This window comes from Sorex fumeus, unplaced genomic scaffold, assembly GCF_029834395.1.
Source record: "Sorex fumeus unplaced genomic scaffold, SorFum_2.1 ptg000100l, whole genome shotgun sequence".
Lineage (NCBI taxonomy): Eukaryota > Metazoa > Chordata > Mammalia > Eulipotyphla > Soricidae > Sorex > Sorex fumeus.
Window position 1 is genome coordinate 11,473,823 of NW_026606157.1, and position 25,704 is coordinate 11,499,526.

Consider the following 25,704-nt stretch of genomic DNA (forward strand, 5'->3'; position numbering starts at 1 on the left):
ACCAGGAATCCCAGTGTCCCTCCCAACCCCCATCCCCCCCCTCCCACCCCGCCCCTGTGGCAGGGCATTCCCTTTTGTTCTCTCTCTCCTATTGGGTTCTGTGGTTTGCAAAAGAGGCATTGATTGGCCATCATGTTTGGTCTATAGTCTACGTTCCGCATGCTTCTCCCATCCTGGGAGGATCCTCCCAACACCCTTTACTTGGTGCTCCCTTCTCTATCTGAGCTCCCTTTTCCCCTAGCATGTGTGGTCGGCCTCCAAGCCATGGAGTAAAATTCCTGGTACTAATCTCGGCCATTCTTGGGTGTTAGTCTCCTATTTTGTTACTTTATGTCCCCCAGATGAATGCAATCTTTCTATGTCTATCCCTCTCTTTCTGAGTCATTTCGCTTAACATAATACTTTCCATGTAGTACCACTTGTATGTAAATTTCATGACTTCATCTTTTCTAACAGCTGCATAGTACTCCATCGTGCAGATGTACCAAAGCTTCTTTAACCAGTCATCTGTTCTCGGGCACTCAGGTTTTTTCCAGATTCTGGCTATTGTAAAGAGTGCTGCAATGAACAAACAATTGCAGATGTCACTTTGACTATACTTTTTTGCCTGTCTGGGATATATTCCCAGGGTACTCTTCCTTTCTTTCCTCCTTTGTTCTCTTCCTTTTTCCTCTCATACCTGGCTCTGCTCAGGGCTTACTCCTGCCTCTGTAATTGGGGTCCGTGTGTGGTGCTGGGCATGAAACAAGACAAGTGTCCTGTCCGTCCTCGTCTGACCCTAAAGTCACCCCACTGCAAACCCTGATGCTGTGATATGTCACTTGAGGCCCTTTGGGGATGCTCTTCTCTTTTTTCAAGTTTTAGCCTCTTTCAGCACTTTTGTGTTCAGAGAATCTTCTGTCCTTCCTTTCCAGAAATGACCAGTAGCTGACCGTCTGGCTCCCGTGATTGTCCTTCGTGCTGTTACATCTGCTCAAGGTAGGTACTTAGCCTCGTACCTTAGATGTGGGACTGAGCAAAGTGTCCTCTGGGAAGTGTCTTTTCAGTCCTTACTTGTAGGTACTGTGGTTATTTTAAAAGTCGGTTTTATGACATAGGATTAAAACCAACAGTTGAATATTAAACTATCCAAAAACAGGGCCAGAGGGAAAGTACAGCTCCCCATCACCCTCTCAGGAGTGATCCCTGAGCACCGAACTGGGAGTCAGCCCCGAGCACTGCCATGTACCTCCCCCCTACATACAAAAATCCGCCACCAGTAGTGATTGGGAGGTCACTGATACTCACCTACGAGAAGCCACCCCTGGTGCTCTCTGTTCTCTGCTCTTTGCCAAGGGCCCGCCCCCCATTCCAGGTCCTCCAACCCCCCTTTGATCTCAGCCAGTGAAGGCCATTTGGGCAAAGCCTACAGGGGCTAGGCCCTTGCCTTGCACACAGCTGACCTAGTTCAATCTTCAGCACCACGTTTGGTCCCACGCCTTCCAGGAGTGACCCGTGAGCACAGAGCCAGGAGTAATCCCTGAGACTCAATAAATAGTGGCCATAGAGGCAGCTGGACCCCCCCAGGCTCAGCCATGAGTGCCTCCCCCTTTCTGGGTGCCAGGCCCCTGCACACTCTCGCCCTCTGAGCTTCCTTGCTGTTGGCCTCTTCGCCGTCTGCCTGGTGTCTGTGTACGGGGCTCTGTGTCCTCTATGTGGTTCCCTGTGGCCCACACACGTCACCTCTCAGTGAGCCTCACGCAGGAAGCAGCCGGAGTTAGTGTCACTGGTGTCCAGCGTGCAGCCGGGCTCCCTGCCGCTGCTCTGGGCGGGGGGTCATCCCCAGGGTGGGTTTGGGGTGGCCGGTGTCTGCCTGTCCTGAGATATCCCCCACGCTCACAGGGTCTCCGTCTCAGATCTGGAATGAGTCTAAACCCAGTCACCCATAGGTGCTGCTGCCTCTGGGGGCCGGGATGGTCCTCAGAAAGGGCTTGGGTGAGGTTGGGGGCTCCGGGGCCCCAGATCCAGGGTTTCCTGGAAGGGTGGTGGCCGGCCGGGCTCCTTCCTTGCCCGGTTCCTTCCCAGGAGGGGACAGTCATTTTTCCATCTTGGCTTGCCGGCCCTGTGGGTGTGTGAGCAGCTACCTCTGGGCTCGACTGTCACGCTGCTCTGGGCTTCTTAGGTTTCTGCCACACGCCCCTGGGCACCTCCCAGAAGGACGAGGACTGTGGACACGCACAAGCTGAAGGGGTTCTTCTGGAGACTCCGCTGTTCTTCCACTCTTTCTTTGTTTCTCCTGGGAATGACGGGTGCTCTTCAAGTTTGTGCAAGCTTTGCCAAGCTGAGCCTTGCCAGCCTGTCGGGGGGGGGGGGGGGGGAACGTCAGCCAGCACCCCGCACTGCGCAGAGGAGGCCTCCCCTTGCCCACCCCCGCACCCCCATTTTTTACGGCTGTGTAGGAAACAGCAAGCATGGTAGAGTCTGCAGACATTCGCGAGCGAGTGGGTCTTGCGTCCGCTTGTGTTTGGGTGGGTGCTAAGCTGTCTTGTGGGGGCCGTGTAAGAAGGGTCGTGGCTCTGGAAAAGTGCCGTTTCTCATGGCGGGTGACGGGGGATGCTGGATGCCATGCGGGCACTGACTGTGTGCTGACCCCCCAGCAGATGTCGGAGCCCCTGGGCCCTGCCCTTCCCCTGCGGTGCGGCTCCCTCCTCTCCGGTCTCCCAGGGCCCCTCGCTCCCGCCCCGAACCCCTCTCTCTGCCCCTCGGGTGGAGGAGCGGAGGACAAATCCCGCCCACTCTGAGAGGTCTGCTCTCTTTTATTCTGGGAGTTATTTCTAAAGCTTCATCTGGGGTTTTCACCGAGAGGAAACTCAGTGTCTGAAAAAGGCACTTCTTGGAATAGAAACTCTGTTCGGAGAAAATGATTTCCCCGGAATCTCGGCCCAGTGGACGGTCGCGGCAGCGCTTCGTGGCTGGTCCCCTGGTGTCCATGGGACTGGGGTCGGGCCTGCCCCCTGGCCACTCAGCGCCTCCCAGATTAGCGGGCGGGCCCGCTTTGTTGGTGCCCACACGGGCTCTGTGGGTGGTGGCTGGTCGTGTTGAGAACTGTTCCAGAGAAGTGCATCTTTTTCCTGGCACTCTGTGGTTCCTGTGTCGGTCGTTTTCATTATTAATGATTTGGAGAAGCGCCGACTCCGGGCCGTCCGTGGCGTCGCTGGCCAGAGTCAGGGGCTCTAATCCGACCGTCCCCTACAACTCCCGTCTGCTGTCCCGGGGGCCGCCTCAGCCCACGTCCCCACTGGCGACGTCTCCTGCCTCTCACTGCCGCCAGCCTGTTGGGAGTCTTTGCATGAGTTTCGTGTAGGTGAACGGCCTTTGAAAGGCCCCGTGGCATTCTGCTGCTACTTCTTCAAGGCCGCTTCTCTGCCTTTGCTTTTTAGAGGGGAGGGGTCTACCCTTCACCAGACCCCCTACCTTTCTAGAACAGTCTGTGTGTGTGTGTGTGTGTGTGTGTGTGTGTGTGTTAATTGTGATTTGAATTCCAAGTCTTCGTTGTCCAATGATTTCCATCTTCTTCCTTTTTTAGGCTTCGTGGTTAGAAATCTTGTCTTTAATTGCATTTCAAAGTGGTTAAGTTCCTGTCATTTTCCTTTCCCCCTTCCAAGAGAGAATTTGTCTGACAGAAGGTACACTGCCACCTTTGAACAAGGAAACTTGGGTCGGCAGAAATTGAATTAAGTTCCTGCGCTCCTTCGGGGCTGCCCGCCGAGCTGTTTACCCTGCTGGCGGTGGCCGGGCCTTGCACGGAAGCGTGTTCTGCGGCCGCGTTCCCGGTGCCACCGCGCTGGGGCCTTGGACGGCGTCTCCAGCGTTTGGCCAGCTCCGAAGCGCAGCTTTAAATAGGCCCCATAAATCTCCAGGCGGCCAGCGAGCCTGGATGGCAGTGCGGCGCTGACCCGGCAGCGGGCGTTGGGGGAGGGTGCCCACTCTGGGCTCTGCTCTGGCCACTGCCGCGGCAGGCACGTCTCCGCCCGGCCCCCCAGGACAGCAGTTGGCAGTGAGCGGGTCGGAGCGTGGGGTCGGGAGATGCTTCACTTGTGTGGTCTGACCCTAGTGACGAGAGGAAGCTGACAGTTGTCCCTGACCTATGAAGCAGGAGTGACCGTCTCTGAGTTTACCTCTCGGCTACCTGAGGGAGGAAATCGTCGGCCCTCGTTTGGTCCGGGCTATAGTCTTTGTTGTTTTAAAGCATTACTTTCATTTTATTTTTATTTTTTAATAAGTTTTATTGGGGTCTGGAGTGATAGCACAGTGGGTAGGGCATTTGCCTTGTGCGCGGCCAACTGGGCCGACCCGGGTTCGATTCCTCCGCCCCTCTCAGAGAGCCCGGCAAGCTAACGAGTATTCCGCCCGCTCGGCAAAGCCTGGTAAGCTCCGTGTGGCATATTCGATATGCCAAACACAGTAACAACAGGTTTCACAATGGAGACATTACTGGGCCCGCTTGAGCTGAACAACGGGAGGACAGTGCTACAGTGCTTTATTGGGTCACTGTGAGATGCAGTTACAAACTTTCATGACTACATTTCAGTCACAGTGATCGCGCACCCATCCTTCCACCAGGGCGTATTGTGATCACTGTTGTTTCCAGTATCCCTCCTGCCACCCTCACCCTATCCCAGCCCCTGCCTCTATGGCAGGTACAATCCTTCTTGCTCTCTCTCTCCTTTTGGGCGTTGTGGTCTGCAATACAGATACTGAGAGGCCATCACGTTTGGTCCTTGGTCTACTTCCAGCGCACATCTCCCATCCCGGGCCATCCCTCCAGCCATCACTGTCGTAGTGGTCCCTTCTCCAGCCCAACTGCCTTTCCCCCCAGCAGGTGGGGCCGGCTTCCAACCTGTGGTGTGATCCTCCTGGCCCTTACCTCTGCTGTCCTTAGTGCAGATATTAAAAAGTTAGTCTCCTATTAAAAAGCATTAATTTTATTGTTAGTTTTTTTTTGGCCGCTCCCGGTGGTGCTGAGGGCCCACGCTGACTCTGTCTGTGCTAGGAACTATTCATGTCTGAGCTGGGGAGACCAAAATGCAGTTCCGGGATTTGAACCAGCGGCCACAGCGCCCTGCGAGGCAAGTGCTTTACCCTCTGTGCTATCTCTAGGCCCCCCTCCCCTAAGGTATCGATGTTTCAAAAGTTCCCCCGAGCTAGAAAACACGCCAGTGAGAAGGCGTGTGGCCCCTCTCCTTCCTGCCTGCCTCTCCGGTGGGACCATGTGGGGCCGACACCATCCCTGACCCAGAGGGGCCGCGTGCCTGTGTCTGTGGTATGGGGGTCTCCTTGGCCAGTGGCAGTTTCCGAGACGGGCAGGAAACCACCTTCGAGTCTTGACCTCGGCTCCGGGTCGTGGACGTGGCCCCCTCAGGAGGCCTGGCCCGAGGCTCCCCCTTGTTCCACTGAAGACTTCCTTCCCCAGGAGGAGGCCATGCAAGAGCTTTCTGAGGGGGTCAGACCCTTGGTGCTGGGCTCCCGGAGGGCTGTGGCTGGCCTCCCCCTCTCAGGCTGTCCTTGTGGTGTGAACCTGGGAGCCCAGGGCTGTCTCTCCCCCCGTTTCTCTGACCCGTCACTCATGGTCGCTTGCATTTCAAAGTGAGCCCAGGGTTAGGCTGTTTGGGGAGATTTTTGATTGCCATTTCAATTTCCTCAGTAGCGATGGATGTGTTTGGGTAACCCAGACCATCCTGGCTCAACCTGGGGAAGTTACAGGAATCCAAGACCTCTCCATTTCTTCTCGGTTCCATCATTTTGTGGCCTGATAGATCCTCAACATCATCTCTGATCATCTTTTGAATTTCTGTGGTTCCTGTTGTGATGTTGCCCCTTTCATTTCGGATTCAGTTTATTAGTCTTTTCTCTCTCTTTAATTGTGAGTCTTGCTAGTGATCTATCATTTTTTTTTTTTTTTTTTTAAGAACCAGCTCTTGGTTTCATTGATCTTTTGACTTGGCTTTTTAAAAAAAAATTCCAATTCATTAATTTCTTCTCTGAGTTTTATTATTTTTTTCCTCCTGCCTGCTCTGGGCTCCTTTGGTCCGTCATTTTCTAGTTTCTTAGGCTGTGCAGTCGGCTTGTTTATGTGGGCCCTCCCCTCCTTCCTGAGGAATCCTTGCATAGGGTTCCTTCTCTTAACATCCTTCCTCCTAACACTGCTTTTACTGTGTCCACAGTTTCTGGTAGGTAGTGTCCTCACTCTTGTTTGTTTTCAGTGAATCTTTTTAATTTCCTCTTTGATTTCCTCTCCGACCCATTGTTTGTTCAGTAACAAGCTGTTTCACTTCCAGGAGTTTGAGTTGCTTCTCCACTTCTGTTTGTGATTCACTTCTGTTTCCAGTGCATCACAGCCTGTGAGGAGAGTTGAGAGGACTTCTATGCTCTTGGCTTTGTGGAGGTGTAGTTGGTATCTCAGCTATGGGGTCTACTTTGGGAAGTGTCTCGTGTGTTGGAGAAGATGTGAGTTCTGCCTTTTGAGGATGAAAATCCCTTTAGAGATGCACTAACCCCTCTCTTCCGCGTCTTCCTCCTAGGCAAGTATTTCCTGACTGAGTTTTGGTCTAGTTTCATCTTTCAAGAGGTGACACAGCGATGCCGAAGTCTCCAGCTCCTATTGTGTTGCTCTCATCGTCTTTCTTCAGGCCTGTTAGAAGTTGGTTTAAGTCTTTTCTGGTCCCTCATTAGGTGCATTTACATTTAGGAATGTGAGCTCTTCCTGGTGTTCAGATCCCTTGATCCCTGACCCTCTCTGCCCCTTCTAACCTTTCTCAGCCTGAAGTCGGTGTCATCTGATGCCAGAATGGTCACCCCAGCCCTCTTCAGGGGATTGTTGGCTAGAAGAATTGGCTTTCCAACCTTTGACTTTGGGTCTTTATTTGCTCTGATTATCCAGTTGTGTTTCTTGCAGGCAGCAGAATGTTGAGTTCAGTTTTCCAACCCACCCTGCCGCCCTGTGTCTCTTGATTGGCACATTGAGCCCATTGACATCGGGAGAGATTATTGTCATGGAGCTTGATGCCGCCTTTCTACAGGAATTTGCGTCTTTGTGGGATCCCTTTTGTCTTAAATCAGCCCTTTAAGTTCTTCTTGTAAAGATGGTTTTGAGTCTGTGAAGTTCTTGACTTGTTTATCTGTGAAGCTGTGTGTTGTCCCTTCAGATCTGAATGGAACTCTGGTTCCGTAAAGTATTCTTGGTGACGCATTCATTCATTGAGTTTTTTCACTGTATCCCACCTCTGTCTTTTTTTTTTCTTTTTTTCAAATCAGGGGAAAAAATATCCATTGCTTTTTGTTTTACTTTTGTATATATACATTTTAGAATTACTAGAGCTATTTATTTCTTCTTTTTTAAATAATTCCAAATATTCTTTTCCTCAAAAAGAATGGCAATTTTTTTTTATTAGTGAAATATCATGAGGTACAGTTGTAGACTTACAAATTTTTGTGCTTGGGTTTCAGTTATACAATGATCAAGTACCTATCCCTCCACCAGTGCCCGTTCTCCACCCCCACCAATCCCAGTATCCCTCCTACCCCCCATCCCCCCACCCCACCCTGCCTCTGTGGCAGGGCATTCCCCTTTGTTCTCTCTCTCCTTTTGGGTGCTGTGGTTTGCAAAAGAGACATTGAATGGCAATCTTGTTCGGACTATAGTCTACTCTCATCACGCATTTCCTATCCTGAGAGGAACCTCCCAACACCCTTTATTTGGTGCTCCCTTCTCTATCTGAGCTGCCTTTTCCCCTAGCATGTGCGGCTGTCCTCAGGGCCATGGAGTAATCCTCCTGGTATTTATCTCGGCTATTCTTGGGTGTTAGTCTCCTATTTTGTTACTTTATGTTGTTCCCCAGATGAATGCAATCTTTCTATGTCTATCCCTCTCTTTCTGACTCATTTCGCTTAGCATGATACTTTCCATATTGTACCACTTGTATGTAAATTTCATGACTTCATCTTTTCTAACAGCTACATAGTACTCCATTGTGTAGATGTACCAAAGTTTCTTTAACCAGTCATCTGTTCTCGGGCACTCAGGTTTTGTCCAGATTCTGGCTATTGTAAAGAGTGCTGCAATGAACAAACAAGTGCAGATGTCACTTCGACTATACTTTTTTGCCTCTCTGGGATATATTCCCAGGAGTGGTGTTGCTGGGTCAAATGGGAGCTCAATTTCTAATTTTTTGAGCATCGTCCATACTGTTTTCCAGAAGGGCTGAACCATTCGGCATTCCCACCAACAGTGAAGTTTCTCGCCCCATCCACGCCAGCATCGGTTGCTTTTGTTCTTTTGAATGTGGGCCAGTCTCTGAGGTGTGAGATGATATCTCATTGTGGTTTTGATCTGCATCTCCCTGATGATTAATGATGTAGAGCATTTTCTCATGTGCTTTTTTGCCATTCGGATTTCTTCTTTGAGAAAGTTTCTGTTCATTTCATTGCCCCATTTTTGGATGGGGTTGGATGTTTTTTTCTTGTGGAGTTCAACCAGTACTTTGTATATCCTTGATGTCAACCCCTTGTCAGATGTGTATTCGGTGAATATCCTTTCCCATTCTGTAGACTGTCTTTGTATTTTGGTCAATGTTTCTTTTGAGGTGGAGAAGCTTCCTAGTTTAAGATAGTCCCATTTATCTATCTCTGTTTTCACTTGCTCGGCCAGTGGCGTGGCATCTTTGAAGATACCATTAGCTTCAATGTCATGGAGGGTTTTGCCGACTTTGTCTTCAATGTACCTTATGGGTTCCGGTCTGATGTTGAGGTCTTTAATCCATTTTGATCTTACTTTTGTGCATCCACCTCTGTCTTTGGACCCAGAGGTTGCGTTTGATAAATGTGCTGTAAATCTTGCTGATGCTCCTCTCTCTAATTTCCTTCTTTGATCTTGTTGCTTTCAGTTGCTGTCTGTGGTTTCGTGATTCTGATTGGGATGTATCTTGGGGTATTTTTATTTGGATCACTGTTCGCTGGTACCCTACAGACCTCCTGGGCCTGGTGCTGGCCCTCTCGTCCTCTGGGACCTTCTCAGCCACAACCTCCTCGCCTGCTCACTAGGGTTGCCCTCCTGGCCCTCTGTGAGCCCCGTGGTTGTTCTGTTGCTCTTCCTAAATTCATCTGTTGTCAGCTAACTGTTTCCTTTGAGGCCTTTTCTGTCTCCTGCTGCTGTCGGAGATTTCCTGCTCCTCATCTTGGAGCTCACGGATCCCGTCCCCAGCGGCTGTGACTGTGCTGCTGAGACCTTCCAGTGAGTTTCTCATTCCTGCCAGGGTTTTCTTTTCTGTCATTTCTGTCCATAGTTTCCTCATTTCTGCCCTCTCGTCCTCTTGTTCTGTTGGCAGGCCATGTCAATGCTTCTTTAGCTCCTTAAAGGCGTTCGGACGGTTCCTCTGTGGATTCCTTATCAGAGAAGTCCCGCCCCTGTCACTGCTGAGAGCCTGCGACCATCCTTGCTCCCTAAGCCTGCGGGACCCTGTGTCCTTTCCCACTGTGACTTTTGTGTTCTGGACTTGTTCTCGGTGTGTTTCTGTGTGGCTGGGTGACCACAGTCGGAGGCTTATTTGCTTGCAGTGAGCTCCAGAGAGGCCGGTGCCTGGCCTGGCCACGTCCTCGCAGAGCCCGGAGGCGCCTCTCTCCCTCAGTTTCCCCGGCAGGGCTGGTTGCCTGCCACCTCCTCCTCCTCGCTCACTTCTTGCTTGGGTGGGATCCACTTTGAAATTCATTTTTAAACTTATTTTACGGGAAGTTTAAAAAGCAGAAAGCTCGTCCTTTGGGCACAGGAAGCTGGCCTCGAGGAGTGCCGGCCTGCCGTGCTGTAGGCGGGGTTTGCTCCGGGCTTTCCTCCCCTGGGTGGACAGAGGACCAGCTGAGGCCTTGAGGCCTGTCCCTCCGCACCCCCAGGGGCCCGGCGTCCCCTCACCGGCGAGTGGTGGTGTCAGGGTGTGCCTTGCCCATGCCTCTCCCAGAGGGAGGCCTCTGGTGTCCCGCCTTGCAGCTAGAGCCGGTGTATTGAGGTTCTTCTGCCTGGACCCTTGGGCTGGCTCTTCGCAGGCTGACTGGTCGGGATCGCTGGGGGCTGGAGGCGTTTCCTTGCCGTCATGCTCCAGCTCTCCAGGTGCTCTCCACGTACTGTGAGCATCCCTTAGCGTGTCTCTCCAGTGAGTCTGTATCCTCTCACTTGAGATCTCTCTCTCCAGGGGGTGGGTCACACCCAGCACTGCTCAGTGCTTACTCCTGACTCTGCTTGGGGGACCCGATGGGTTCTGGGAATTGAACCCAGATCGGCCTTGTGCGAGGCAAGTGCCTTTGCTGCTGTACGAAGTGTCTTTTGTGCACCTTCCTGGGCCATTTCCCTTGGTGTTTCCTTCTTCAGACCTGAACCTCAGTGTGTCACCTGCGTAGTTAACAGTGTCCATAGGTTTGGCCCCTCCCTCTCTGACGCTGTCTTCCCACCAGGCTTGGCTGCTCCCTGCTTGTGGCAGCGCCCCCCCCCCCCCCCCCCCCCGTGGGACCCCTCCCTCCCTCCTCTCCTCGCCCCTCTGTTGAGTTCTGTGTCAGCTGCATGGGCCGGCCGCCGCCCACTTCCTCTGTCCTGCTATCCCCAAATGCCCCTGGCGCTTCTCAGAGGCTCGGCCACACGAGTCTCGAGTCTCGAGTCTCCTGCCGTCTTCCAGGGAGTTCTGCCTCCAGCACAGATTTCATTGGGACCTTTTGTCCTGTTCCTGGTTTTCCTGCTCGTAGGATCTTTGTGCTTCTGTTTGTTTGGGGACCACCCCTGGCCGTGCTCAGGGTTTCCTCTTGGCTCTGCACTTAGGGGTCACTCCGGAAGGCCTGGGCACCCCGTGTGGAGCCAGGCATCTTGGCTTTTCTAATGGAGCCGGGATTAGGGTCTTCCGAGGATGACGAGCGACTGTGGATCATTTCCATCCTGCCTGGCTCTTCCTGGGTCCCTTGTGCAGCTCTGGGGAGTTAGACTCCTGCCGGCAGCTGCCGTGGCCCTGGAGGTCTTCTTCTGCTGTCCATGTGTCCACATCTGAGTATGCCCGTGAGTGGACATCATTGGCCTGTAGCGTCAAGCACTGTTGGTGCAAAACTGGGTCCTAAATTGTGTCGTGTCCGAGTTGGGTGGCAGGGGCCTCTGAGTGTGTCAGCAGTGACAGAAGCCCCTGCCCCGAGGGCACAGCAGTGCCCGGAGCCCTGCGGAAGGCTATGGCTGTTCTATTTGCCACACAGCGCTTTGGCTGACTGGGACTTGCTGTCCGACCTGGAAAGAGCACTCGTGTTCAAGTTCAAGGCGAGACTCACTGAAGCTTGATTTAGGTAGTGAAATATTGTGTATTATGGGTACGGGAGAGCTCGAAAAAAAAAAAAAGGGAACAGAGCTCTATGTTAACAGTGCTTTTCTGTGCTGTAATTTTGGGTTTTGTACATGTGGGTTGAGAGACCTAAACTGGAAGTCGTCCTGCCTCTGTGGGCTGGAGTCTGGCGTGGTTTCCGAATGCAAACAGAGCATCAGCATGTGCGAGCCAGGTAGCGTCGAAATGGACTTTCCATAGGATGGAACTTCGGGAGCCAGCCGAGGTGAGTGATTTTCTAGTTGCAAATAGAAGTCTGTTGACTTGGTTTGGTTTCCTTAACGGTGGGAAGCCGGTTGCTGGTTAAGAAAACGCTGCAGCGTCTTCGCCCGTCCTCGGCCCGGCTGTGCCTGGCTCCCGTGGGGCCTGACTGTGGAGGCGCTCTGAGGAGAAGTCCACGCACGCTCCTCAAAGTCCAGGCACTCTGGGGGAAAGTCCACACACGCGTCTTAAAGTCCAGGCACTCTGAGAGGCCATGTCCACACATGCTCCCGAAAGTCCAGGTGCTCTGAGGGGCGTGTCCAGGTGCCAGCCTGCAGGTGGGTGGGCGTCTCTGTCCCCGTGGGAACGGGCAGGTGTGTGTGGAGCTGGGGCATCAGAATGGGCGGTTGCAGGAGTGAGTTGCCGGTGAGAGGACAGAGAGTTCGCGAGTTACTCTGGGGCAGAGGATTTCAGGAGAGGGGTGTCGCGGGCAGCAGGGTGGACTCCTGAGAAAGGCCCCGGCAGCTGCCAGCTTGCGGCCTTGAGCGCCCGGAGACGCCACAGGCACACGAGGTCTCTGTCTGGCTGTGTGACCTCAATCCCACGTGGCCTCACCATCTCCTGTGGGGACTTTCTCAGCTGTGAATGAGGGGCTTGGCATCGAAAACCGTGTGGTTTTGTGTAAGTAGAGTTCAGATTGTGATGTTTTCTGTCACTTCATAACTCTAAGTTTGGACTTTCAGTCTTTAAGGAAGAATAATTCGCTCCAGAAGAGTCTGAAATCTGTGAGTTTCCAAACATCGCCAGAAACGTTCTTGGTCAATGGTTTGAGTCAAACTGAGTGGCCTTTGTTGGGAGCCCACAGGCTGGGACTTTTTACCTCCCACTTGTTGAGTTTGAACCAGGGATTTTGTAGGTTTTATTTATAAAGCTATAGGAGACCCATTGTATTTGCTTTCTCAGATGTCTTGAAAGCAGATGTTTATGGAGTTTTTTTCGGCTCTGGTTAGAGATGGAAGATTGGGTGGGGGGTAAGTGGAGGATGAGTCACTAACCAATCTTTGGCCTTCACTTACCTATTTTCTTTTCAAAGTATGGATAGAAATTATGTAGACTTCAATTTGAAGTAGCTATTTTCTAACAATGTCTTGTGGCTATGACATAGTATATTGCTATCTAGTTTATTACACGTGCCATTGGGTAGAGTTTGCTGTCTATTCATCTTTATATTATAATTAATAAATAATTATTATAATTTATATTATAATTAATAACGAATGTCGAGTAAGTAGAGTGGGTTTGTTAGGTTGGGTTGACTTGAATTGGAAGGGAGGAGTTAGGTAGATGGAAAAATAGGGTTAGACTGAGGGAATCTGGATGAGTCTTACAGAATTCCTAGATCTCTTGTTATTGTTGTTTAAGGAATTTAAGAGGGTGCTGTTTAATTCACTTTAAAAATTTTTTTTTTATTTTTTGCTTTTTGGGTCACACCCAGCAATGCTCAGGGGTTCCTTCTGGCTCATGCACTCGGGAATTACTCCTGGCAGTGCTTGGGGGACCATATGGGATGCTGGGAATCGAACCTGGGTCGGCCGCATGCAGGGCAAACGCCCTTCCCACTGTGATATTGCTCCGGCCCCACTATTTTTTTAATGGGGCCTTTTATGCAAGACAGGTGCTATACCTCTGGGCCCTGTTCCCGCCTTGGTCGCCGTCAGCCCCTGTGACTAGTCAGGACTCGTAGCCTGTTACCGGGCTGGGGCCATGCTGTGTCATACTCCGGGAACCCCTGCACCGGGCAGGGAATGTCTCTCTGAATATCTTTCAACAGGTCCCTCCACGCTCCCCTCCGACATGCTGATTGTTAAGCGTCGGTGTGTCACTTGTGTGTTTGTGTTGAGAAGTGCCCAGATCGGGCTCTGACAAATCCCCTCCAGGTATTCTTGGTGGCTCCCATGGACCCCAGCACATTCTCTGTCCCGGCTGCCAGCCTCTGTCCCCAGTGTCCCCCAGCCCTGCCTGAGCCTGCCCTTCCACGGCATGGGTCAGGACCCCCAGTGCTGAGCCCAGTGCTTCCCGCATTCCTCCGGGCCTCCAATCCTGAGTGTGTGTGCGTGTGTGCGTGTATGTGCCCATGTGTGCATGCATGTATGTGTACATGCATGTGTGCATGTGTGTGCATGTGGTGTGCGTGTGTGTGTGTGTGTGTGTGTGTGTGTGTAGGCTTCCTGATACCCCCAGATTGCCTCTGTACCTTTGGCCAGACCCCAACAACTTGGGACCAGGTTTGCCAAGATATTAAACGGCCAGATGTTAGGTATGTGGGAGCCACGCCCACGGACCAACGCCTGCTCAGCTATGCAAGCTCATGTATTGCCCTTATTTCAGAGACCCATAAATAAATCTCGAAAGAGATCAAAGGCTGCAATTGATTTCAGACCTGCGCATGGCTGAACAGACAACGGTTAATTGGGGGCGGGGGGTGGGGTCAGCCTCGTACCTGCCCAAGCAGAGTCCCTGGCAGCCGTTTGCTCCACAATTCAACATTGCCACCATGTCCCCGGCCTGACTCCACCGTCTCAGGACGGACCGCTGCAAAGAATAATCTGCTGCAAATTCAGGCATGTGGGTTTGTGATTGAAATCTCAGGCTTTCTCGGGGTCGGGATGGGCTACCTCCCCCCCACTTCCCTGTACTTCCGGAAGCCTCGGCAATCACACCCACACCCCAAAGCGGCCACCCAGTTGAAAAGCTGCCCCAGCCTTACTGTCCCGATAAAACTACTAAATGCCCTGAACAAACACTGTGACCTCTTAGCACCTGGATTGCAAACCATGATGCACAAGAGGAAAAGGAGAGAGAGCGCAGGAAGGAAAGCGCCCCGCTAGAGGGAGGCTGGGGTGGGGGGTGGGGGGTTGGGGCATGGTTGGGAGGGAAGCAGGCGACATTGGAGGTGGGAGTTGTGCACTGGGGGAGCGGTGCATGCCGGATCATTGTATGACAGAAACCCAGTCATGTGCAGCTTTGTAATGGTCTGTCTCTCGGATATTCAATAAAATTAAAAATTTTTTTCTTAAAAAGTAATGTGCAGTTCATGCCCGCTTCAGTCAGCTTAATCAGTGGCTGAATAAATAGCAGGACTAAAAAATGTCTCTGTGGGGTTGTCCCGCGGCCTCTGCTCACTCCAGCTGGGCTCTCGGAGTCGGATGCCGAGTGTCAGCATGCTTGGTGTCGGGGGCTCAGGATGGGCCTGTGTGAGGGAAGTACCTGGAGCCCGTTCTCTCGGGACGTCTCAGCCGGCAGGACTGTGTAGGGAGGACATTTGCCATTAATTTTCTAAGAATGTCCTTGATTTTCCTGTGGCTGAAAATCGATAGTCTGCCCCCTTTTCTGTTGTCCTGCAGGAAATGATGTTTCTTGGGCTTGTGGTGTCTGTCACTTTAAGAATGACAGGAAGAGAGTCCAGCTTCAATGACCGAGGACCTAAAACTACATACAGTCAAGTGCCGGTGACTTGTTCCTCCTGCTATCTTTAGTTTCGCTTTATTTATTTATTTTTTAAAAAATTTTATTAGTGAGACGCCGTGAGGTACAGTTGTAGATTTACGCTTTGTTTTTTATTAAAGGAGCAACCCTGAAACAGGAGTGTTTGGAGGCATCCTGGGAAGTGGTTGAAGGACAGTGATGATAGGAGGTGATGGGACGCGGTGCGGGGGGCTGGGCGCAGCGGACAGATCCCTCCTGGGACTTGGGGTCTGCGATTGGGAGGGGCGGAAGGACACCACACGCGTCCCCCGCCAGAGCGACCCTCAGGCCGAGTACTGGCCAGGTAAGGCTCCCGAGGAGGGGTGAGTCCTGCAGGATGTGCTCTGAGGGGATGGGGCCTGCAAGTCAGGCTGGCAGGGGCAGAGGGGGTGGGGAGTGGGGGGGAGGGGGTGGGGGGGTGAAGATGCCGCAGGGTTGGCCTGAGGCGCTCAGGGAGGGAAAGGCCGTTGGATGCTGTTAGTGTTCGAGTTGGACCGGGGATGGGAAGTGTCTTGTGTTTAGTGGAGAGGCGGGGATTGCGCGCAAGGGCCAGAGCAGTGGCAGAGGACCTGGCTGGCTGCTGCCTCCTCCTCCTCCTCCTCCTCCTCCTCCTCCTCCTCCTCCTCCTCCTCCCCCCACCCTCCCTCCTCCTTGTGTTGCTTCATTGTTAAGGATGTCTGCTTGGTGGATGGAGCGTTCGGTGGTGTTTCGGGGTGAGCAGGAAGGAGCCGTGGGTGTTTGAGCGCGCCGGGGAGGGAAGTCCCGTCTGTGGAGGACCAACCGTCCTGCTGGGAGCCGTCCCCCTGGCTCTGGAGGTGGCTCCCGGCCTCCTGTGTGGCCAAGCCTTGGTCATTTGCTCTGAGTCCTTGGAAGGAATGTGAGGCCGTGAGGGGAGAGAAAGGCTTGTTTGGAGAGGGTGGAGTGACACGCAGCTCCCAGAATCCAGCTCAAGGGGGGAAGTGGCTGTTTATTTTTGAGTAGTAAAAAAATTTTTTTAAATTAGATTTAGATATTTAGTAGAAATTACATATGACATGAATGTTTCCTTTCTCACAATAATTCAGTTTTAAACGCTGCTTCTTAGAACCATAGATTTTCTGTCCTTTTTTTTTTCTACATGAATGTTAGAATTTGGATTTGGTCACCTCTACGTGTATTTCAGGTTTTTCACCTTGTTGGGGAGAATGTGAACCGTGGGACAGCTCAGAATGACAGAGAACTGCCTCACGCCGGCCCTACCAGCTGCCCTTTCTGTCCCCGCAGCCGGTCTGCAGGGCTGTGGCTGCTGCTTTAGACTTGCAGTGGCCTCCCCCCCCCCCCCCGCCCCTGCCTGTACCCCGAGGATACCCCTGCACTCCTCACGGAGCTCGGCTGTGCCCGTGCGGGATTGTCTGGGCCTTGGCTTTCTGAAGTCTGCGGCCGAGGAACACCGGCGCCACTGGTCTCTTTTACTTCACTTAGCTACACTCACTCCTTCCTTCCTTCCTTCCTTCCTTCCTTCCTTCCTTCCTTCCTTCCTTCCCTTTTTCCCTCCTTCCCTTCCTCCCTCCTTTTTCTCCCTCCCTCCCTCCCTCCCTCCCTCCCTCCCTCCCTCCCTCCCTCCCTCCCTCCCGTCTTTTGTGTTCCACTAGGCATGAATCACCCTTTGCTTGTCTGGCTTGACTGGTGTCACTGAGCCTGAAGCCCCCAGTTCTGTCCGTGTTGGTGTGGGGGCAGAATTTCCTGGACGCTGACCACATCCTTCTTCAGTCTTCGCCTGCGGTACTGTGAGACTGCCTCTGGTTCTGCCCATTGTTTGGGGGTGCATATTCACTTGAGTGTTTCTGCGTTTGGGGTATAAGTACCGCAGAGTTGGGAAACCGGATTGTATGGCCGTTCTGTTGTTGGCGTTTTCAAGAGAAAGCTCATTTTCCCCTCCCAGGGGCCACCTGCCTAAGCGATCTTTCTTCCATCTTTTGCTTTCTTTCTGTTTGGCCTCTTTTCTAAAAAATAAAAAATACGAGAGCCTTTTCTGCGTCTCCGATTGTGCGTGGCAGTGGGTGGCACCAGACGCTGATGGCCAAGGGTGGCCGCATGATGCCGGGGACGGGGGCCACGGAGGGGACTGAGTCTCAGCACCCCAGCACCGTCTCTTGGGACAGGCAGGAGACAGCCCTGGGGGGCGCTGGCAGGGCTGGACCCAGGCGGCCTGAGAGCCCCTATAAGGTGCTTGGACGCTGGGAGGGAGAGGCGGGGGGAGGGGGGCAGGCGGCGGCCGTGCCTGAGTGTCGCGCACCGTTCCTTTCTCTCCAGATTTAGCTTCTGGGTGTCGGGGACCGAGCCCAGAGCCTCATGGCTGCCGGTGTCCCCCCCCCCCCCCCCGCCACCCACCCCCGCCAGACTCTGGCCGTAACCTGCCACCCCCGGCTCTCCGGGCTGGATCCCCGTGATGAATGCCACGTTTTCCACGGCCCACCTGTTCCCGCTGGTGCAGATCTGAGGGACCGTGGGGCGCCCCTGTCGTGATCCTGTGCACTCCCCTCACCCACTCGGGAGCCCCTAAAGTTCCCGGGGTTCCGGGCCCCACACCCATGGCCGAGGCTGCATCTTGGTTGGCGCCCACGTGTTCTGCAGTTTCTGTCTTTCACATCCCGACTCCGACTCTGCTTACTAGGGAGCACACAGAACAACTCTGGCACTGTGTTTTGGGGATGAGGCTTTGGGGAGGGAACTGCATTAAAGGCGGCTTCTCAGTGCGTGCTTTGAAGCTTCGGGTTAAGTCTGTTAAGTCTCCCGGACGGGCCCTACCTGGAGCTGGCGCAGGCTGCCAGCTCGCTCCCAGTCTTTCATGCCGCCTTGGAGAGTTTTCCTTCTCTCTTGAGGCTCCCAACCGTCTCCTCCCGACGGGTGCAGGCTCTTCTGATCTCCCTCCCCTCGCTTCACCCCTGCATCCTTGAGGGCCAGCGTCACCTCCGCAAGCGATGACTTCCATAGGGCTTCTGAGCAGAAATGGGTTCCATTGTGTCGGATTTGTGTGTTTCTTTTAGACTATCATCACCACATTAAGTGCCGAGCACAGTGAAGGGAATTAATTCAGTTGTGTCATACAAAACCTTCAATTCAAGTGCAAGGAACTCGAAGAATTGTCAGTTCCCGGAGGACCCCCGAGGATGGGAGCGGAGCCTGCCCCCTCCGGCAGACGCACAGACCGGCAGGCAGGTCTGTTTGTGTTTAATGAGCTGACTCGTTAAGTGCTCAGAATGGTAAAAAGCGTTCCTGAACGCACTGGAGATCAACTGTTTTGAATGTACTCAAGTAGCCGAGTTCATCAAAAAGCTGCCACTTGTCCTGACCGCGGCAGGACAGGACGCTGGCTTGGGGATTTGCTTCGGACGCACTGGGTTCTGCATCTCAGGACTGAATTGCTCCTCCCTGACTCCTCGTGCTTTTTCTCCCTGGCTCAGAAGGAAACAGAAATTGTAGCAGGACTGGAGATCGAGTTATTCAGAGAAAGATGATTGCTCTCAAAATATTATTTTCATAGTACTTTTCTTAAAATGCTCAGGACACATTTTTTTTTTTTATAAGAGATACTAGAATTTCTTTGAAAATAAAATACACTGTCATGTGCATTTCAGTCTCTGGAAGTTGCTGGGGTAGGGGAAACATCCGTGGCGACCAGAAAGGCCTTTCGTAGCACTGAATCATTTCTTGGGAAACTGCTAGTATTTGGTTCATTACCACAGCAAAACAGGCTGAAGTGATTGTTCAGCCCGGGTATTTATGTTTTGAAACTTTCTGGCACCTTCCACATAATTTATTGGGATGGGATTTACAATGGCACTGAGAAGCATTACTCTAAAAATTCCATTCCATCCGTGTTTTTGGGTACAGTGTTTGTAGATGCTAAAAATATTTTTAATTGTCTCCTGAGATTCATGGGATCCATGTGGAAGAGACAAACTTGGTGTTTATAGTTTGAGTCAGTTAATTCTCAGTATCCATATCGCTCATCTTTCAACATTTATTTTTTTACAAAAAAAGTAATCACATACAGACTTTTTATTCGCTTGCAACATAAAATTAATGTGAATTCCATTTCAAACTAACCACCATCAAGAGTTTCTGAAAGTCTGGTTTGTATTTTTCAAGTGCTGTATGTGGACGACTCGCTTAGATTTGATTTTTAGAGAAATACATCTTAAAAATTTTTTTCATCAGATTGTAAAATTGTGGGTGACCACGACAATGCCAGTCTCGTAGCTTGGGTCACTTCACGTCCGTCTTTGACCGTGTATCTCCACCTCCGTGTATTCCTTTTATGCCATTACCTACCGAGTTTCTGGGAAGAGAAATGTTCTTGACTTGTAACAAAACAAAACAATTCTTGGGATTGTTCCTTCTGTTTATTTTTCTTTGACAGGGTTGATTTTTGAAGCCGTCAGTGTTAATTTCGGTGAGAAGTTCATGACTCAAAGTGCCTTTAAAATCACTGCATATTCTATGGCCTCGTTTGTTTGGCTCGTCTTGTTTTTCCTTTCGAAGTTAGAAGAGTGTCTTCCTGCTTTCCAGTCCTTCTTGTATTACTGGGTGAAGGGAACTCCATTGAGTCTTGGGTTTTATTCACTTATCAAAGATAGTTTCTGTTGACTCGAGTTTGATTTGGATCCACCGGTTCAGTGTTGGTTGTGAGCGTCTGTTTGATATGTATGCATCTGTATCCCATCACGTTTTACTTGTTTTCGTTTTTCTGTATTTTCGGTTTGGCCAATAAAAGCTTCTCTCTTTCTTCTTGGCTTGAATTTTTTTTTTGAAGAGCCAGGACCTGGTGCTTTTCCCCTTCCATCGTTGTGCTGTCTGTTCAGGCGAGTGGAGCACGCGTTATTCTTTTGCTGGTCTCTGGTCTCCCAGGCGGGAAGGAGAGAGGGAGCAGTGCTGGTTACTCGCTTGTGTTTTCCTTCCCCCATCACCCGTGAATACATGACTTGATTTATCTTGATCAGCCTAGTAACTTGCTCCACATTTTTCCAAAAGTGCAAAGCAGTTTCAGCTAAAAATACACATATCAAAATGCTCCAGAAGTTGTGGCCACAACTCAGAAATGCTGATCAATTTTGAAAATTTAAATCAACCTCGGCCATGAAACCGAGGGAAGAGCCACTGCGGTGCGGGCCGGATTCCCAGGAATTCACCGCAGCCCCGTTCTCCGCCGGGTCCGTGCTGATGGTGCCAGACATCCCAGGGCAGATGCAGAAAGCAGGAAGCATCACTGAGTCGAGCCCCAGCGCCAATTTGGGGAAAGCAAATGAAAATGTAAAAGAATATTTTTCCACTCCTGGCGTCTCGACATAAGATGGCAAAATCCATGGTTAGCTGAAAAAACTCACAGAAATGGCTAACTTTGCCAGAATGGCTAACTTTGCAAGTCTCTCTTGCGTCGAAAACGCTCGTGCATAGGTTTGTTCCCCGAACGCAAATGAAATCACTTTACCCGCGGTCGGAGTCAAAACATACGTGCCTTTCAGTGAGGGGGGCGTGTTCCCACAGATGCCTGTGGGGGGCTTTTTACCAGAGTCTTTTGATGTTGTTTCAGGTGCCAGTTGAAGAATGGACGATGATGACTTTGGTGGATTTGAGGTAAGTGCTGTTACTCACCGGTTCTTGCCTTCCGTGGGATTAGCACAAAGTGCTGTTTTGACACGGCGTGATTTTGTTGCTGGCATTTGTGATTCTCATCTCTCATGATCATTTTTTAAAAATTTATTTATTTATTGAATCACTGTGGGAAAGGTTACAAAGCTTTCAGGTTTAGGTCTCAGTCATGCAAATATCAAACACATTTCCCTTTACCAATACTTATTTTTTACCATGAAGAACCCCAATAAAACCCCACCCCCACCCCTCCCCGTCCCTGTGAGGCAGATGAATTCTAGTTAACACTCTATCTGCTTTGATTAGATTCATTGTTTCAATAAAAGATTCACCACTATTATTTAGAGTTTACCCCCCGCCCCAAATCAGACATGCTGAAAAAGCATTGTGAAGTGATTTGCTTTCTACAGCTGGGTTCAAGAATTAAATGTTGGTTTTGGATTTCTGCTATTTTACTTATTGACCCTGGAAGTATTTCTACTGAAAGTCAGATAGTTAAGAAATTGGTTTCTGTGCTCTGGAGTCCTGGCCGTGCTGGAGAGCCACTCGCGGGGGGCAACCGGTGGCCTCGGTAGGGCGTGAAGGGCGGACCGAAACGCCCCCCTTCCCATGAGGTTTTAGTGGCCCCCACACCCCCGGCTCATACCTGCTGTCCACAAGGCTCCCATGTGGCCGCCATCTTTCCAGAGAGGAGAGGGCGACTGGGGCAACACCCTTTCCCCTCCGGACAGACATGATGGCCTGGATTAACGCATAGTCCTTTCACTTTTCTGCTCCAAGCTGCTGGGTTCTGCATTAAGTCCTTGTGCTTCTGGGGCCATGGCTGTGCTGGAGAGCCGCTAGTGGGGGGCAACTGGTGGCCTCGGTAGGGCGTGAAGGGCGGACCGAAACGCCCCCCTTCCCATCTCATGATCATTTTGAATGTCAATCTGGAGTTGGAAAAAAAAGGGAATCAGGGAAAATTGAAGTCTCTGGCCTGGGAAGCTGAGCGTGCCCGTGTTTGCATTGAGGACTGGCCTTGGTGCAGACCTGAGCCGGAGGGTGCTGGGCTGGGGCGATGCCTGGGGGAGACCCTGGCCCAGGAGCCGCCCGGCCTGCAGGGTTTGCCTACTCTCACCGGGCATGCTGGTGGAGCACTCTCAGCCCACAGCTGGGTGCCCTGCTGCCAGGCGAGGGGGGTGTTTGTGTGGGTGGGTCTCTTCCTTAGGTTTGAGTTGGGCTCGTTCTAAGCAGCACTGTCTTCTCCGTGATCCTTTTTAGTGTGTGTTCATTTTATTGAAATCTTTCACCACCCAGTTAATTTTATGGAACTGGTAGAGTCTTGCAGGCGAATCTCTGGAGTAGGGGTTGGGATGCCTGAGCTCGAGCCCCGGGAGACCGTCAGGTGAAGCCTGGCTGTTGTGGGTTTTTTTTTTTTTGGATAGAGTAAGACTTTCACCTAGTTTGGAACTGTAGTTGGTAAAAGGAGTTGTTCGGGAGTGTGGTGTGTGGCATAAAGAGGAGGAATGAGGTCCTAAGTGTATGTTCTGTCTAGTGAATACCCTGGGCCAACGGTTCCGATGATTGACTGTCAATCGATTATTGATTATTGATTACCAGGACATCATGTTCTTTTTTAGATTATTTTCTTCTCCTGGTCGTCACTGCACGTCAGTGAGTGTGGGGATATTTGCGGTGTTGAGCCTCCTGTCTTTGTGTTTTATCTAAATCTGATCTTCGTTGAGTGTGTTTGTGTGTTTTCGGCCTTTCCCCGAACATATTCGCGTTTCATGTGACGCATCTGACGTTAAAAATATTGCTTAAAAATTTGTTAAAATTATTTCTCTTTTGAGGGCAAGTCGGAAAGACTTGCTAGAGGATGTAAGAAACGTTTTAGATTTCGTCGTGGTTCCTTGTTTAGGGGGTTGGTTATTTGAAGGTTAAAACCCAGCACGGTCGCCTTTGTTCAGCGCAGGTGTTCTCGGCCCGCCTGGCCTTGTCAGAAGAAACGTCCCTCCAGGCCCCCGGAAAACGGCCTCCTTTGAACAGACGGCGGCCCCCGCCGCGCCGACCTGTGGCCTCTGTTGCGTCCCCCTGCACCTGTGGTCCCCGTGCTCAGTAGGGGCCCAGTGCCACCCACTGAGGGAGATGGTCGGAACCACGCTCGGCTCATCATGCCAGAAGTCAGTTGGGGGGCCTGGGCAGTTGTCCAGGGAATGTCCTTCCCGTTCCTGGGGGCGGTGCTGACCAGCCCTGCCCCTCTCATCGTGCTCATCCCACAGGGTACTGTGGCCCACCTCCCCTGCGGGCTGTGCCCGGAGCAGCTGCCGTGTCCTGCACCTTCCGGTCCTAATCACCGTCACTTTAGCTGACAGTGCAGAAACCAGATTGAAGTTCTGACTCTTGGTTTCAGTAGCAGTTTTGTCCTGGACATTGGACGCTGCAGAGACCAGGCCCCCGCCTCAGACCGTGTCCGCAGCAGGGGCGCTCGCTAGCATCAGCTCCGTGGCTTGGAGTGCGTGGCCATCCGTGTGGGAATGCTTTGGTGGGCCCTGCCACCTGTGCTGCCCGGTCCTGGGTTCTGCCGCTGGCCCGGCCCAGGGCATGAGTCTGAAGGTTGATGCCGGCCGGTGCTGCCAGTGGGCTGCTCGAGAGAGCTGAGTCCTGCTCCTCTGTGGCTCTCGGGTAGGCCTCCTGCTGATCCACTGATCATCCATCAGTGATCACCCATTGATCATCCACTGGCCATCCATCCAGCAGAGCTCTGGTCTCTGGTTGTAGCGGGAAGTGAAGCGTGTCCTGGGGGGAGGGTGGTCAGCTTAGAGTTCCCGCTTGGCACAGCCCCCGTGGTCGAGCCTGAGCGTGCTTGGTTGAGGCAGACGGCGTGCTCAGGGTGAGACCCAGGAAACAGCGCATGGCGGGCGGGAGTGGGGGACAGCAGCCCCTCGGCTCCGGGGGTGGAGGCACGAGCCCCTTTCCCCCACCCCTGAACTTGCCCACAGAGCGCCTGACACTTTCCCTTGGTCTTGCAGGCTGCAGAGAGCTTCGACGGCGCGAGCGGAGAGACGCCGACCACGTCCCCTGCCATCCCGTGGGCCGCGTTCCCTGCAGGTAGGAACCCCGCGGCCGTGGCGCCCGTGGTCCAGGGGCGCCTCGTCCCTGCACCTGCTCCTGTCCCCCAACACACCGAGACTCTCAGGTGTCAGAGCAGGTGCTGGGGCCCCTGATGGCATCTGAAGTGGGAGCACGGTGCCGTGAAGGGAAACGCACGCTCCCGAGTCTGTCTGCTTGTCCAGGCTGTGGGTGGGCTGCCTGGTTGGCCGCCGAGGGTCTGCTTCTGCCCGACACCCAGCTTCTCGCCTCGGCCAGTGCTTGAGTGCCAAGGGGCCACTCGACGGTGCCACACACTGAAGGAAACTGACCGGATCAAGACCGGGAGGCTGGTTCTGTGCGATACTGTGTCCGAGACCCTGTGAGCACTTAAATTCCCAACCCCAGCACTGGCGATGGGATCAGTGACTAGTTCTGAGGGGAAACGCAGCTTGCAGGGGACCCTGTGTCAGATTGCTGCTTCTCAGCCCGCCGGGAAGGGGCCTGCTTGGGGGCAGATCTGAGGTGGGCTCCCGCCTCTCCCCCTGTGCGGCCTCTGCTCCGTGTCCTGGCCCGGCTGCACTGTCCTCCTGTCTCCCTGTGGCCCGACTGCCCTCCGCGCCCTGCCCCTGTGTCTCGTCTCCTCTGGGCGGGAAGGGGCGGCCTGGGTGCTGCGTTTCTTCCTTGCGGTGTGTCCCCACTGTGCGCCTTCTCCTCCGTACCACACGGCGCTCTCGGCATTGTTCCGTGGAGTTCCGTGCTGCGAACAGCCCTTCCCCATGTTCATCTTCCCGGACGTGTGTCTCGGGAAGTGGGTCCCCGAGTGGGTGCTGCTGGGGGTGACCTGGGGGCGGGTCGCCGGGCTGAGTTCCCGGGCTCGTCCTCGTCCTCATCGGGGATGCGGGTCCCCAGGGGTGTTGGCGCTGGTTTCTTTCCTCTGGGAAGGAGGCAGGGATGAAGAGCGCCCCCAGGAGGGAGGTAAGCTGGACCCCTTCCGACCCCGAGCCCTCACCCCTGCCCGCTGGCGGCCTGGCCCTTACTTCCCTGTCTGCCCATCTCCGGATGGCAGCTGTCAGTGCAGGGCTTGGTGACTGTCCTGTCACCTGTCTGCCCTGTCGCAGCGGGTCCTGTGGGACTCTGGGGGGTGTGAGGCGTGTGGCCGAGGTGGGAGGTGGTTCATCCTCCTGTTTTCCTCCACAAACGGTGTGTGTGTGTGTGTGTGTGTGTGTGTGTGTGTGTGTGTGTGTGTGATTTATGTCTCTTCAAGTGCCCTTTTCTCAGCGCCACTCTCATCTTTCTACTCCAGGCCAAACCTTGGGGTGTAGGTTGTGGGTTAAGCCTTTTGAACCTCAGAACCTGGAAGAGCGTTGTGGCTTGTTAAGAACCAGTGTTCTTGGGCTAGTGCTGAGTGAGTCAGAAGGAGAGGGCAGAGATAGAATGACTGCATTCATTTGTGGGATATTAAAAAAAAATAGTCTGAAAGTAACATCCAAGGCCAGGGAAAATGGGCCAGGAGGACTGGTCAATGGTTGGGAATGACCACAAGGGTGTTGGGGGGGTGGAGGGGAGTTAAGATAGAGGAGGGTCCGTTATGATCATAGGGAAATGACCCCTCTGGACAGGAACTGGGTGTTGAAAGTAGGTAAAGGGATATGCTTGATAACCTTTCAGCATCTGTATTGCAAATCATGATGCCTAAAATGAGAGAGAGAGAGAGAGAGAGAGAGAGAGAGAGAGAGAGAGAGAGGAAGGAAGAGAGAGAGAGAAGGAGAGAGAGAAAGGGAGGGAGGGAGAGAGAGGGAAGGAAGGGAGGAGAGAGAAAGAGAGAGAGAGAGGAGAGAGGTGCTTGCCATAGAGGCAGGCAGGGGTGAGGGGTCATTTGGGACTGGAGTGGGAGGGAAAC

At 52.7% G+C, this 25,704-nt stretch overlaps 1 protein-coding gene across 1 annotated transcript in view; it reads left to right on the top strand.

Annotated features, from left to right (window-relative positions):
* The first annotated feature begins 914 nt into the window (after positions 1–914).
* CCDC91 (coiled-coil domain containing 91) overlaps positions 915–25,704 on the top strand; it is a 210,508-nt gene continuing 185,718 nt past the window's right edge. The window contains exons 1-3 of the mRNA XM_056134580.1: positions 915–978; positions 20,674–20,717; positions 23,744–23,822. Coding sequence (XP_055990555.1) covers positions 20,688–20,717; positions 23,744–23,822 — 109 coding nt within the window. The 5' untranslated portion in view covers positions 915–978; positions 20,674–20,687. The remainder of the gene's footprint in view (positions 979–20,673; positions 20,718–23,743; positions 23,823–25,704) is intronic.